Source organism: Danio rerio, chromosome 10 (assembly GCF_052040795.2).
Source record: "Danio rerio strain M-AB ecotype USA chromosome 10, GRCz13ab, whole genome shotgun sequence".
Classification (NCBI taxonomy): Eukaryota; Metazoa; Chordata; class Actinopteri; order Cypriniformes; family Danionidae; genus Danio; species Danio rerio.
Genome location: NC_141030.1, coordinates 30,791,226 through 30,805,984, shown reverse-complemented (window position 1 = coordinate 30,805,984; position 14,759 = coordinate 30,791,226). Strand labels below are relative to the sequence as shown.

At 36.4% G+C, this 14,759-nt stretch overlaps 1 protein-coding gene and 1 long non-coding RNA gene across 2 annotated transcripts in view; both read right to left on the bottom strand.

Moving 5' to 3' along the window:
• The window catches only part of cxadr (CXADR Ig-like cell adhesion molecule), a 68,915-nt gene that overhangs the window by 28,590 nt on the left and 25,566 nt on the right, over positions 1 to 14,759 (bottom strand). Inside the window, 1 exon segment of the mRNA NM_152948.3 lies at positions 6,767 to 6,936. Coding sequence (NP_694480.1) covers positions 6,767 to 6,936 — 170 coding nt within the window.
• On the bottom strand, positions 964 to 5,169 carry LOC147842100 (uncharacterized). The gene is made up of 3 exons (XR_015501296.1): positions 3,753 to 5,169; positions 2,410 to 2,541; positions 964 to 2,230 (listed from the first exon to the last, which is right to left on the bottom strand). It is a non-coding gene; the product is annotated as an uncharacterized LOC147842100 (long non-coding RNA).

Genomic DNA, 14,759 nt, shown 5'->3' with positions numbered 1-14,759 from the left:
TCCTAATTTATGTTGTTTCAAATACAATAATACATCTCTTAAAACACAATTTGCAATTGTGCTCATTCATTTTTGGTGGGTATTTCTAAATTTCTTCCGGTGCTTCAAAAAAAATTTTTGGTGCTCCTAAATGTTTGAAGTTGGGAGCACTGGTACTACCAAGTAAAAAAAATAATTTCAAGCCCTGTTTTGAGTTTACTTGCTTCAATTCGCGTGATGCGCAGAGCTTCAGTCTGCCTGGTGACTCAGCTTCATTGCTAAATGGCTAACATGGATTTTATTGAGAGAATAGTTGTGTTTATGTGCTTTATAAAGGCTGAAAAAAATACGTCGATACGTTTGGAGCAATGTCTGACTCCACTAGATCCTTTCAGAAGTGTACCCAGCTCTGTGAGCTCAAACTCTTTCAGAAACTTAACCTGGATGATGGAAGCTTTCAGCTGTGCTTCTGACTAAGCCGAGCCCAGTTTGATGCACAATTGTCAGTGTCGGCAGGAGAATTTTCCCCCGGGACACAACAACAGGCGCTACGTCATAATCACGCCCCCACAAGAGCAAGCTCCTGATTAGTTAATGTGTCGCAATGTCCACTGAAGTTCAGATTTTTAAAGGTAAGATGTGAGTTAAGAGCGTCAATCGACTTTACATGCAAAACACTTGCGCTTGGCGCTTCTGTTGTGACTGCAGCATGAGAGATCTGCAGAGTAGATGGCAACATCAACAGCCTGAGTATAAAGACATTTGTGCTGCCCATTACATTACAAACCAGAGAAGAGGTCAAATTCTTCAGCAAGATAGCACTCATTGTCATACTTCAGCCTCCACATCAAAGTTCCTGAAAGAAGAGCAAGGTGCTCCAGAATTAGCCATCCCAGTCACCAGACATATACATTTTTGAGCATGTCTGGGGTAAGATGGAGGAGGCATTGAAGATGAATCCAAAGAATCTTTTTTTTTTTTTTTAGAATATGCAATAAGGTACATAAATTGGGATCATACCAATACAAAGAAACATCAACCAAAAACAACAAAAAACAAAACAAAAACAACAACAATAGTCAGGTACTGGTGGGTGCGTGTGCGTGCGTGTGTATAAAGGTCACTTGATGGACAGGTTAGAGTACATACATAAAGGACAATAACGGTCAATAAATGAAGCAATTATCACAGATATGAATAAAACAGATAGAAAGAAACCAGTCAGTGGTAAGAAGTAACAACGATGCAAGTAATAATGACAGTAAAAAGAAAGAAAGGACAATAGTAATATTAACTAAAAACAACAATAAATCACAAGTGCTACACCAACTACTACTTCAGAAAGTTACTAATATTAAAACTAATACTGCTGCTACTACAGCTACAACCATGACTACTACTACTACAATGTCTACTAATACTACTGATACTACTACAGCGTCTGCCACAGCTAATACAACAACAACAACAACATCTACTACCACTACTACTACTGATATTACTACAGCAATCACTGCTTCTACAACATCTATAACATCTACTACTGATACTACTACACCAACAATGACTACTACTACTACTACTACTACACCTTTACCACTTCTGATACCACTATACCAACAACATCAACTACTACATGAACCACTACAACTACTACTTCAATAATCAAAACTACAATCGATACTACTACAATGACTACTACTACTTCTACTACAACAACTACAATAACCTTAATAACGACATTGGTATAAATAATTATGATAATGAGGAGATAACAGGAGGACAAGTCAAAACAGTAATAATAATTATAAATGATAACAAAAGTAAAAGTAATACCATTAATGATAAAAGTGATGAGGTTCTAAAGGAATCCAAAGAATCTTGATAAACTCTAGGAGTCCTGCAAGAACGCTTTCTTTGCCATTCCAGATGACTTTATTAATAGGTTATTTGAGTCATTGCAGAGATGTATGGATGCAGTCCTCCAAGCTCATGGGAGTCATCCACAATATTAATTATTTTTCCACAGCACCATGACTTTATATTCTATACTGTACATTATTTCTGTTAAGTGACAAGACTTTTGTCTAAGTCAGACCACACTGTCCTAATTAAATAATTAAAAATCAAGACATGATCATTTTTTATTTTGTAAAAAAATAAGTGTAATCTAGAGGCCTTTCATTAAAGCCACTTCTGATACCATCCACTCACAGAAATATAGGTACAGGAGGTGTCATTGGGGTGGTACCTTTTCAGAAGGTACGAATTTGTAATTAATGCCTAAATTAATACCTCAAGGGTACATATTATTACCTAAAATGTACAAAAGTGTTACTCTTAAAATGTTTAGGTACTAATACTTGAGGTACCAATATGGACCCTACAAGTAAAAATGTGTACCTTTTGAAAAGGTACCACCCCAGTGACAGCTCTCGTACCTTTATTTCTGTGTTATTATTTGTTATTCCAAAAAATTGGATAGGTGACAAGTCTTTTGTCAGGTAGTGTAGTCAGAACATTCAAAACACCAACCAAAACTTTTTGATGGTCACCTGTCAACTATATTAATCAGGGCTCGAAATTGCGACCATTTTGGTCGCATATGCGCCCGAAAATTTATCTATGCGACCTCATAATATATCTGGGAGCATTAGTGCGACTGCAGATAATGGTTGTAGTGCGACCTGTTTTGATTTTTTGTAAAAACGTGCTGAATCGCTCTTCCCTGCCGCTATATTGGTTCATATTAGCTGTCATTCACTCACGGTATTCCGCTGTCAGATGACAGGGAAGGAGCTTTTATAACCACGGGAAATGCAAACGGCTGAAGAGTGAAAACTTAAAGCACACAGGTTTGCAAAACCCACCTAAAGTTGAGGCGCAGATGAAAGCGATCATGACACGTCGCGTGGTGAATAATGATCCGCCAGCTGAGATCAATTGAGTACACGCTTCTTGGAGAAGGTGCCCGAATCTCCATGCGTTGCATTCACTGTTATTGCAATCATTGCTTCAAATTCAGCATCATATTTAACCAATCATATACAAGACTAGATTAGAAGGATTGAAAACTTACTTTCACAAGCGAGACACAAACTGAAACCAAAACTTTTAAAGAGTGATAGAAGTGAGACTTTACTTACTTTCTCTTGTCTATTCCTTCTTGAGGTGTATATTATTTTTTTATTTATTTACTGATGACTGCTTTGCAGCTTTCATCATTGAATTGAATGATTTATTATAATCTTTTGTTTGTTTTGTAGCAGAAATATTATTTATTAAATTGACATGCATATAAAAACAGCAGCACAAAATAAATATTTCTTACTGCAATGCTTCATTTTTGTTTGATGCAAACTATACAATTATTTTTCATAAAGTAACAGACTTTTTATAGCAGATAACCTACATTCATGCACATTCAAGGCAGTATCATAATGAGAAATGGAATTCATTGTTACTATTATTGTCATTTTTTATCATCATTAATATTCTATGGCCTAATTATTAGACATTCATTTTGGAATTATTGCACACAAATATCAATGTCCTCGCAGCATTAGTTAGATAGTTGTTTCTAGTTTTTGTCAGTCCTGTTAATGTTGTTTTAAAATACAATAAATCCCTTAAAAAACAATTTGCAGCGGTGCTCATTCATTTTTGGTGGGTGCTCCTAAATTTTTTCTGGTGCTCCTAAAATTTTTTTGGTGCTCCTAAATATTTGAAGTTGTGAGCAACGGTGCTACCAAGTAAAAAATTTAATTTCGAGCTCTGTTAATTAATTTTTTTATACCCTGGTAGAAATTAGTGTCATTTCAAAGTCTATTTCAATGCTATGCAATGGCATTTCACATTTTAAAAAGACTGAAATATATATAAAATCTTACATACAAGCTTAATAATTCAACCATAAACAGGCGATACTTGCCATTTTAGTATCACTTTTTCAAATAATTTCTGTTCACATACTGAAATACTAGTTGCCCAAGCACAAGCAGAACTCCATAAAAACCCACCAGATAGAAAAAGTGGGCCACAAAAACTATTAGCACTTTCTCCAAAAATACAAAAAGAAGATGAAAGTATCTAGCGTCCAACCTTCAGCTTCTTATAAACCATTAAAAACAATGAAGTGGGTCAAAGACAAATCTCAAGTCCTGGGGCAAAGCCTGGCAGAACAGAGGGGGAAGAGATCAGGTCTATGCCCATGAGGACGAACCGGCAAACAGCAAACTGAGCAATTGAGGGGAACAGAAATGTGAGGGAGAACGATAAAAATAGAATGAAAAATTAGGTGTAGAACGACAGAAGAAATGAAGGAGCTTTGAGAAGGAAAAAAAAAGATGGAGTAGAGCAAAAGTACGGGTGGGAGAGAGAAAGAGAGAGAGCGATAGGCAGAAAGGTGCAAGGATACCAAAGAGAGATCGACCATCGAGGGCTTCTGACCCAATTCTGTCCCCAGCTAAATGCATAATCTCTAGAGAGAAAGAGTATGAGGTAATCTCTGCATGAAGGGGCTGCAGTAGACAAGCACACATATATATGGCTGCTTACTTTACCTGCAAGCCCAATGTTAGGGCAAAATCAGCCTTTTATGAGGAAGTGAGGGGTGGTTTAATTGTGGTCTAGTTTACAGAAATAGCTGTTGTCTGGATGCAAGGAAAATGAACAGAGCCTCTGCAGACTACAGTTTATAGTGGAGTGAATGTATAAGCACTTAGACACCCACAAAAAACATCAATACATAACATCAACTAAGAGCTGCCAAAACCAATAAAACTCAAATGCACATCCAACACGAGTAAAATCAAAAGAGCCTTTATGTGGAGGCGCACACATATTCATCCAGGGAACAACTTTATAGAGCACTAAAACAACAGGATGCGTTCATAAAACAATGTGGCGTGCTGTTACCCTCACTGACAGATGTGCTGCTCGCAAACCAACACCTGCTCTGTGCAGATCAAAGCGGGAAAATGTATAGCGAAAGGTCAGCTTTCAAAAATCATCCCAATGAAATGCCTCCATATTGACTTTTAAGTGGATCCTGAGTGGGATGCTCTCGAAATAATGTTGTTTAATCATGCAGGTTTCATTTTATTAGGGTCATTATACAGTATATTCTCTGTAGAATATCAGCATTCTGTAGCAAGTCTAGATTCATACTTTAGGTACCATAGTGTTGTGGAAGGTACCTTTACGAAAGTGTCCTAAAAGTGGTATGGTTCGCTATTTTGGCATTTATAACAGTGGAAAAAGAATTAAATGCGTTCTGTACTGTACTGTCACAAATCATACCACTAAGTTGAAACGAATCATAATTAGGCTTTATTTTAATAACATGAAACTTTCAAAAGCATTAATTCGCTTGTTAAGTCGTGACATATCGGTGACGTATGAAATTCCGGGTCCAAGCCGCTGCTTATTTGAATTGAGAAAATATTCGTTTATGACCACTTTTTAGTCATATCACACAATAAAATTAATTTTATATAAAATCATGGTGTGCACAACAGTCTCTGGACCGTCATCGTAGGGTTGTCACAATACTGGAATTTGATACCAATCGGTACTGAAATTTTAAAAATGTCCATGTCCCGCGAACATTTAAGCGATGTGGAGCATGCTTTTAAAAAGTGCTGATTTGCCATTGTGCTCATGTGCTCAAGGGAAATGACTGTAATTTGCCATGAAGGTCATCAGTTCACTGAACTCACCGCTATTTAGTGCATGTAACCACAGATATGAGGACATTAGACTGTTTTAAAGTCACATCGATCAGCTGGTTTGTTTATAAGCTGACATACTAAAAATCTGCTGATGAATCGCAGCTTTAAAACGCTCCAGTGTCCCTATATCTGTGGTTGCACACAGTAAACAGTGACGAGTTTGGTGTACTGATGGTCTTCACGGCCAATCACAGTCATTTCTGTTGGGCACATGAACACAATCGAAAATTAACGCCGTTTAAGAACGTGCTACACATCGCTTAAATGTTCACAGGAAATGGATGTTTTTAAAATTTCTGTACCAATTGGTATCGAATTCCAGTTTCGTGACAACCCTACGACACGCCAATATTTTAACAATTTATAAAAAAAAAAAATATATATATATATATATATATATATATATATATATATATATATATATATATATATATATATATATATATATGATTTTTGAAAGTATTACATCGCTTTAACATTTGATGAGCCTCCCTATACAGTTTGATATGGCGCTTAGACCTTAGAAGCAGCTTCGCGTGACGTCACACTTAACAGGTGGATAGGTTCGTGTTGAGTGGCATTTATTGCAATAGGTACCACTTTTTAAAAAATAGGAAATACGTCATTCTTGTGTTTATATGAACAAAGTGTTATACTTCACTGCAAAACACACAATGCACATATGATCCATTAAATCACAGTTGCTCTATTTGTAATAAAACTTCAGAGTAGTGTTAATTGACAAATTGCATGTTGTCTGAAACTCAGGCAAGGACATTATGTACAAGAGATTATTGATGACTGTGCAGGAGGAATGTTACTGTTCTACTTCAAACAACAGAGGCAGTCAAACTAGTTCTGCAAGCATTTTCTTTGCTGAAAACAAAAACTTGCAATGGGAAAAGAAGCAATGGAGAACAAGGGGCAACATCGAAACTTAACCTCTCAAAGGTTTCTGAATAGTGGAGACATCAAATATGTTTTCCCAAAGCACATAAGGAGAGAGTCTGTCACGCAGACACATAACACAAAATACAATCACATTGTCTACTCACCACTTTCTCTTCTTTCTGGTTGTCGGAGGGCTGCAAGCTCCACTCAATGTCCAAAGGCCCAGAATCATCAGAAGCAAGAGTAAATTGACAGTCCAGCTTCACACTCTCTCCGCTGGCTTTCTCAATGGATGTCTGACCAGTAGAGGTGATCTGTAGTCCACAGGCTGAGCCTGAGAAGAGCAGAAAAAGAGATCACAAATTTAAAAATGAAATATTTCCAAAAACCAATAGTTTAAACAATGCAAGTGCCTTGGGTTAGATAACATAGTTTTGTAATCATTATATAGTTTATGTCTCTCGCTTAAGTTCTACTTTAAGCTTGTGGAATGCAGCATTTTCGAGACAATGACTGATTTCTCAGAAGATTTGTATGGTGCATGACCTCATTAGGGCTAAAGATGAAGACATCTGACATCTATTCTTGCAATGAACATCATTTAGTAAATGACAAATAGCAGAGCAGAAAAATTTGGGGCTCTGATGAACCTCAGAAATAAAAGCATCTGCATGATGAAATTATACAGAAAAAGTACACAGTTACCAAATACTTATATTAACTGTTTCGAAAGCAGTTTCAGCGAGTTGACTCAGTCCTCTGTTATTTACAGTAATGCACAGCTGAAACTTCCAAACAAGAAAGACCAGTCTTTCAAAAACAATTAATAACAGCTAGAGTGCCTTTCCCATTAACATCACAATATTATAGAGGACACCTTGAACCACTAATCTAAGATCAGTCCCATGGAGGTTCTGTTTAGTCGGAACCAGGATAGTATATCAGTTGTTAAAATGACGTTTCAACACAAATAGTTGAATGAAGGTAAACTGTGTGATACACCAAATTTAATACGAGAGAACTTTTTAAATGTCACACCTATGACAGTGTGCAAATTTCCCTTGGGCATCTCTAGTGCTTTGATTTGTGGGACTAAAAATTGTACCAATGTGTATTGCACAAGGAATACTGAATCACATGAAAAGCGACACTGCAGTCAACAAATTAATACTGCTGACATGGGCCATTCAAAAAATCCCCCATTAGCAGTAATATATGCTCGTTTTCCCTGTGATCAAAGTAATTCTTTAAATGAATGGATCCTTTGGTGACCCTGGCTGAAGGCTGCATTTCATTTAATTTTAATTAATATAGCCAGCTCTCAAGCTCAGATCAGGGCTGTGTGGAGGACATGACTTCATTCAATCACCTAGGCCTACTCTCTCCATCTGGAGCCATAAATCTGCTACTAAAGCCTTCGGTGCTGTGCTCCACTACCACGCTAATCATAACTGCTTTTACTGCACTTTCTTTTTCATTCAAGATTTATAGAACTAAAGATCACTCATTTTTTTCCCAAAAAGTAATGAATCAGTCTAAAAATGTGTTACTACAAACCCAATCCATACAACCATTATTTAAAATCTATTTTTAATCACCTTGAATGGCGCACTTGTGAAATGAAAATTACACATAACAAATAAGAAGCTGTCAGAGCTCAGATGATAAATTAAGCTACCAATGAGGAAAATGTGATTAAATGGGTCTCATGTCAGTGTGCTACAAGATAATCTCCATAAGTAAAAAAACGAAATAAAGCAACAAACATTTCAAATGTAAACGGAGGTTTGCTACTGTTAACAGGGCCCGAAGTTAACCTTTTTGCTTGGTAGCACCGGTGCTCCTAACTTTAAAAATTTAGGCGCACCCACCAATTATGAACACCGTTAAGCATATGCAAGATCTACAAGTCTCTTTCTGTATGAGAGATTATGCAAGTTATATACAGTATGCATTTTCTTTTGAAAATCAAAATATATATATATTTTTAAAACTCCAACATTGAATCGTAAGTCAGGTGAATCATTACATCCCTATATCTGATCATAAATGCATGGTTTGCATCTTTCACATTTTGAAATTCTACATTTTACACTTCTAAATGAAGAACTGCTCTTGCTACAATATTCTATTTGTTTGAACTGCGGTTGAAATGTGTTGGATGCCTCTAATTATAAATGGCAGCAGATACTTCAGCCAATAACAAAGTGAATAAACAAACTGTATATGTGCTCATATATTTGCACTTGTTGCCTGAAAAGAAATTTATTTGCTTGTCAAAGAAATATAGCAGAGTCAGCCTTGAAAAAAGATCAGCCCATCACTACATGGTGGAAACAGAAAAAGCAAAGAGTAAGCCTGCATGCAAATATGTAGATTAAGAGAAGGAGAGCAGATATTAATCAAAAACAGACTCAGGATTTGCTGCGTGGCCAGAAACACATGTAAATTCAACACCACATAAACAAGAGACATGGAAAAGATGATGCTACACAACTAAAGTCTGAAGTTCAAAATGCACTTCTAGTCACATGACCAGCTCAATCTCAAGCATAATGGACTCCAAGCATGTGTGTCACGGGTAAGGGGGGCCCTTTATTTCTAAGAATATCCATCTCCACCCAGCTCCTCTTGACCTCCACCAGCTGAGCATGACACAACAAATCAATTTAAAGCAATTTAACCTACAAGAATGAGGCCAAAAAAGACCACCTCAACACACTCTCCTCTCTCTGTGCCCCATTTTTTATCTCCTATTCCCCTCCAAACTCTCCTTACGTCGGTCCCGTGAGCCCGGGCACTAGTGATTGCGGACCCCCTTTGTGCTCTTACAATAGGTAGAGAATCCTGTCTCCTGGCAACACATCCTACTGAGAATGTCTGAGAGGGGATGAGCGAAAAAGGGGGAAGGTAATACAGATAAAGAGAGAAGGAATGAGCGACACAAACAAAACAAAAAAGTGGGGGAGGCTGAGTGAGAGTAATGGTTTGGTGTGAAAGTGAAAGTCAATAAAAGACTAGCAACTATGATATTTACAGCCATGGGCCGGTATAAGATTCTGACGATATGATAACCTTGGATAAAAATATCATGGTTTAATGATATTATGGCATTGTGATTACAGCTCCAAAATAAGTTCTTTTTAGGGTGCTTTCACACCTGTAGATTGATTGTTTTGTTCTGAAACAGGGAGTAAAATTGTTACAATGTTGCTCTTTGTTCTTGGTGGTGTTTGCTTTCCCACGGCAAAATATCTCAATGGACCAAATTAGCTAAAACAAGTCATGAGTGAGTAAACTCTCCTCACATTGGTCAGAGTTTCAGGGTTTATTTTTTCCGGCTCAGCTGTCATGAGTCCTTATTTTATATTATGGCAATGAGCAAAAAGACATTATAAGCAAAAAGGTGGACTTTAATTTTGAATGGTGACACCCACAGACATGGTCGCCAAATATAAATCAGAGGTAAGACTTTCTCATGCACAGCCTTGGATAGAATTATGCATTATAGGCTTTACATTATATAGAGAAACAACAGATAAACTAAGACTGCAGTTCGGTCAATTTTCCTACCTGATAAACAGCACTGTGTAATATTTCAGTATGCTTTAACTTTCGTGTTTGACATGAAACGCATACTGTATTTACCAGTAGAAATGATGGCATCCGGCCTTGCTCGTAGTTCTCTCTGAATTTAGCCATATATGCATAATGCAATGTGATTACTGGATTAATATATGCCAAACGAACCACGCTAACTGCACGGAAATGCATCAGGTTCTGAAACAAAAGTCTAGATAAAAACAATTCCGCTCCCGGCGGAAACCCACGCAAACACGGGAGAACATGCAAACTCCACACAGAAATCTTCTTTCTATATAAAAACCTGTATTTAATTTTATGATGAGACTAAAATGTAACCGTGATCCTTTTACTTTAAATGTATATAATTATTATTATTTTTTTTAATTTAAGTATTACGAGATGCACCAAATTTTTGGCTGCAAAAAATTTGTCTAAAAAACCTGAACTTTTTGTGCCAGAAGAGAAAAATGGCCAAAATATGAGCCAATGACTATGTTTACAAGACTATGTATAAGACAGTATTAATATGTTTACATGCATTTTGAATGTTCCTTTCATGATCCCATTTTACATGTTATAGCCCATAATTCGAATAATGTCACTGATACACCACGCTATCAATGTTTCCAGGGGTCTCATGTAATTTCGGGTGCTGTGGCTTTACTTTATATTCAAACAAAAGAAAGATCTCCGAAGATGCTTTTTCAAGTTGTAAAGAAATCTGTGTTTTTGAAATTAATGAAGACAGCAGAAGTCAATGATTTATTTTAATTATTTAGTCTGACATGTTTACTGTTTCAAAGTGCTTTAAATAATTCTTAAAGTAAAACTGATTGTCTTTAACAGGGAAAAAAGTTTGTTTTTACCCAGACATTTAAAATTAACCAATTTTGGAGCAGCAAATACAATAACCATGAAACCGTGATATTTTTATCCAAGGTAATCATACCAACAGAATCTTCTAACAGTGAACAAACTCTGCATTTCATGGTGCAGGTGTCTGAAGTCTTTTATTTACCGACTCGGTAGGTGCAGAGAATAGTGTCAAACAGCCATGTGTGTATGGAATATCCTGTTGCAAATTGCGGTGAAAAGTCCTACATGACATGGTAATAGTTTGATGAAGGTGTTTACATATCTGTACTGCACTTCAACAATGCGACATAAATAGGTCTACCCCATGTCTTAATTCGATTTTTGTTTAGTTCGATTATGCCTTTAGTCGGATTAAGGTAATCAAAAATCATTGTTTACATTATAGACTCTTAATCAGAGTCCTAATTGTATTATTGTACATGTAAATGTACTCAATATAAGGTTATGCTGCGATGCACTGCACAATTTTGGTGCATCCCTATTCAGAAATAGTATTATTATAATATAAATACGCATATAATTCTATTTATTATATTTTTGATTAAGATTATCCCAAATGATTTTAATAATAAAATTGTCATTTATTCAAATCACAGAAAAACTAAATACTACTTTTTTAAAAGCATAAATACTACTATTTCTTCTAACATCATGCAGTAAAGAAGCCAGCAACCTAACAATAGACAAAATGTGTGCAGGCATTTCTGAATATGTTCAAGAGAGTCAAAAGCTTTTTTCATGGCAAGTGAAGGACATTTATCAATTATAAGAACACTGATAAAATCATGTGTATGACACATTTCCACTGCTGAAAGTCAATTCAGCGTTATCCAAGCCACACATGGGAAAGGAAAGGTCACGCCTGCATACGTGATATGCAACAGGAGGAAAATTTGAAAGAAATCTTTCCACAATGACAAAACCGAAAACACAGCTTAGTCGATTCCTCTGGCGGACAGAGCACAGTTCATGTATTTCAAAAGCTAACAGGATTGTTCTACATATCAGCATGTGCGGCTGCTTTGAATGCAGTACAGCAGAACTTGAATTGTAATTAGGTTGTCATACGAGGATGGCTGAAGTACACTGTAAAATCGCAAACTGAGCGCTCTCTCTCTCTCTCTCTCTCTCTCTCTCTCTTGCACATAAACTCTCATTTCAGAAGCAGCAGCGAAGTGCAAGTTATTTTGGGGTTCCGACAGTAGAAGACAAATGACAAAGCAGAGTGTGACAGCTCTATAGAGGATTGTGGCATATGTGGCATATTTTCCAGGATGGGTGGAAGGATTAATGCTAGCAGATAATTCCCATTTAAAATACACTGCAGACGCCAGCTAGTTAAAAAGCACTCTTCACCACAGCATCTCTCTCTCTCTCTCTCTCTCTCTCTCTCTCTCTCTCTCTCTCTCTCTCTCTCTCTCTCTCTGAGGAGAGAAAAGCCTGAACATGTTAGAATTTATGTGGCTGATGTTTTTTAAGAGTCAAACATTTGACTTATAAAGTAAAATAAAGCATATTATGAGTAATGGACAGACAGTGAACTCATCTACTTTGTGACAATTAAACAATCATTTAAGATATATTCAGGATGTGTCCCATAAACCTGCACTTAATTCACAAAAATAAAAAAGGCTACACTTCAGCATTGCAGCATATGTACTACCCTAGTTTAGTGCGAACACTGTTAATAAAGTGCTCATGCTTTTCCTCATTTGAATGTTGTTTTGGAAAAAGGCATCTGCTAACATTTTTCAGTCAAATGTATTTTTGGTTTTCCAGCAACTATGTCTCCTAAAAACATTTCAGTGCCAGACTTGTTACTGAATAAATTGAACAGGAAATGAAAAGGAAAGAGAGGAAGTTGTTGTTAACCAGCAGCATGAAGTGCACAGTTAACAGGTCCCTTATCAGTGATGAAAATCTTTGATGCTTTAATCAGCCCCCCTCTGACTCTCTCATGTCCTCAAGGAATGAGAGGCTGTTTATCTATCATCTTTTAAGGTGCCTGAACCAATGAGCCATTTCTCTTAGCATCTGCTTATCATCTACTCCCTCCTCCGCTCCTTTTCTCTCTCCTTCAGACAAAGAGCTAGTGACCTTTCCTCTCCTCTCTTCTCCCTAACCATGAGACAGACCCAGTAATGAATGCAGAACCATTTACATTTTTTCCCAGCCCACCCTTAGGTCACACCTCCCCCATCACAAATAGCGCAACACTTTCCCATAGTGGGAATATCCTTTGCCTATGGATAAGTGTTGGAGGCATTTTAAACCAATTTAAACTAACAATTGCTTACTTTTTATAAGTTTTGACCATTTAACGCACATTACAGGAGTTGGAAACGTATGTGTACAGACACATTGTGTTTCTTCAAGTGTCATCATCATCAGCTAAAACACTGGCATCCACAACACAGGTTTTTTTTTTGCTTGTTTTGCAGATGGATGAATGAGTATTGTTTTGACAACACTGTCATCTGTTTTCAAAAGAGCAAAGGAAAACCTTCCCATTTTTAATGCAATGTTGTTGTATAAATATTCATTTATTTCATGCTGGAAACACACAATGTGGTTTTCTATCCTGCTGTTAGGTAAAGTAGAAGAACTATTTCGAAAGCTATGGCGATTCAGAAAACAAAAGCTTTGTAATGCAACTGCAATACAATATACACATTACAAACAAATATAGGCACAAACACCCTATATTTTGTATGATAAATTGTCTCACAAAAATCTGGCAAACAACAGGTAAAATCATTAAATTATTATTCACTTAATAGTTAAAAAATATTATTGTGTCAAATTCTGTAGAGAGTAAAAATGACTGGATTAGGATTTTTTTCCACTGTTGTGTTTTATAAATAAGAGTGTTTTTTTAATTATCTTAAATGAGTCATAACTACTTTTCATACAGTAAACATTTTTGCTGTGGTTTTCTGTACTGCTTTTTAGAATGGTTTTAAACAATGTAAAGTTTTTTTTTTTTTTATACAGCAGGAAATAACTGCCTATTGGTGGATGAAGGCTGGGCAGCACAACATATAGGGCTGGGCCGATAATCGCTATTATATTAAATCGCGATAGATTTTGTGTTGATAACTAGGGGTGTGCGATTAATTGACATCGAATCGCAAATCGCAATTAATATTAATGAAAAACAGCACGTTGATAATATGGGAATATCTTGGTTTCAAAGTCAGACACAAAACAAAACCAGGTAATTTGCAAGACATGTCACAGAATTGTTGCCACATCACATGGAAATACAACATCCAGCACCTAAAAAAGTACCACAGGCTGCTATACAAGAAGCGTTTTGCTAAAAAGTCAACTAAAAGTATTGCAAGTGACACTCAATCTAGTAGCAAAGTAATTTCAGAGTTGCTTGCTAATATAAGTTGATATCAGTTCAGTTCCTTTTTTAACCAACACTCACTGCAAAAAACTAAAATAAATAATAATAATAATGATAAAAATATTAATTAGCAATTATATTTCCCCAAATTGCACAGCCCTACTGATAATAATGATAAGCTCTGGACCTTTTCACTCTATATTGATCTAAGAGCCTATCCCACAGCAGGAATATACAACAATAGGAATCTAGAAGTGTGTTCATATTAGAGATGTCTTGAAGTTCCAGCAAAAATGATCCGCGACCGAAAAAGTGTTATGCCATTTAATGGACCCTCTAAT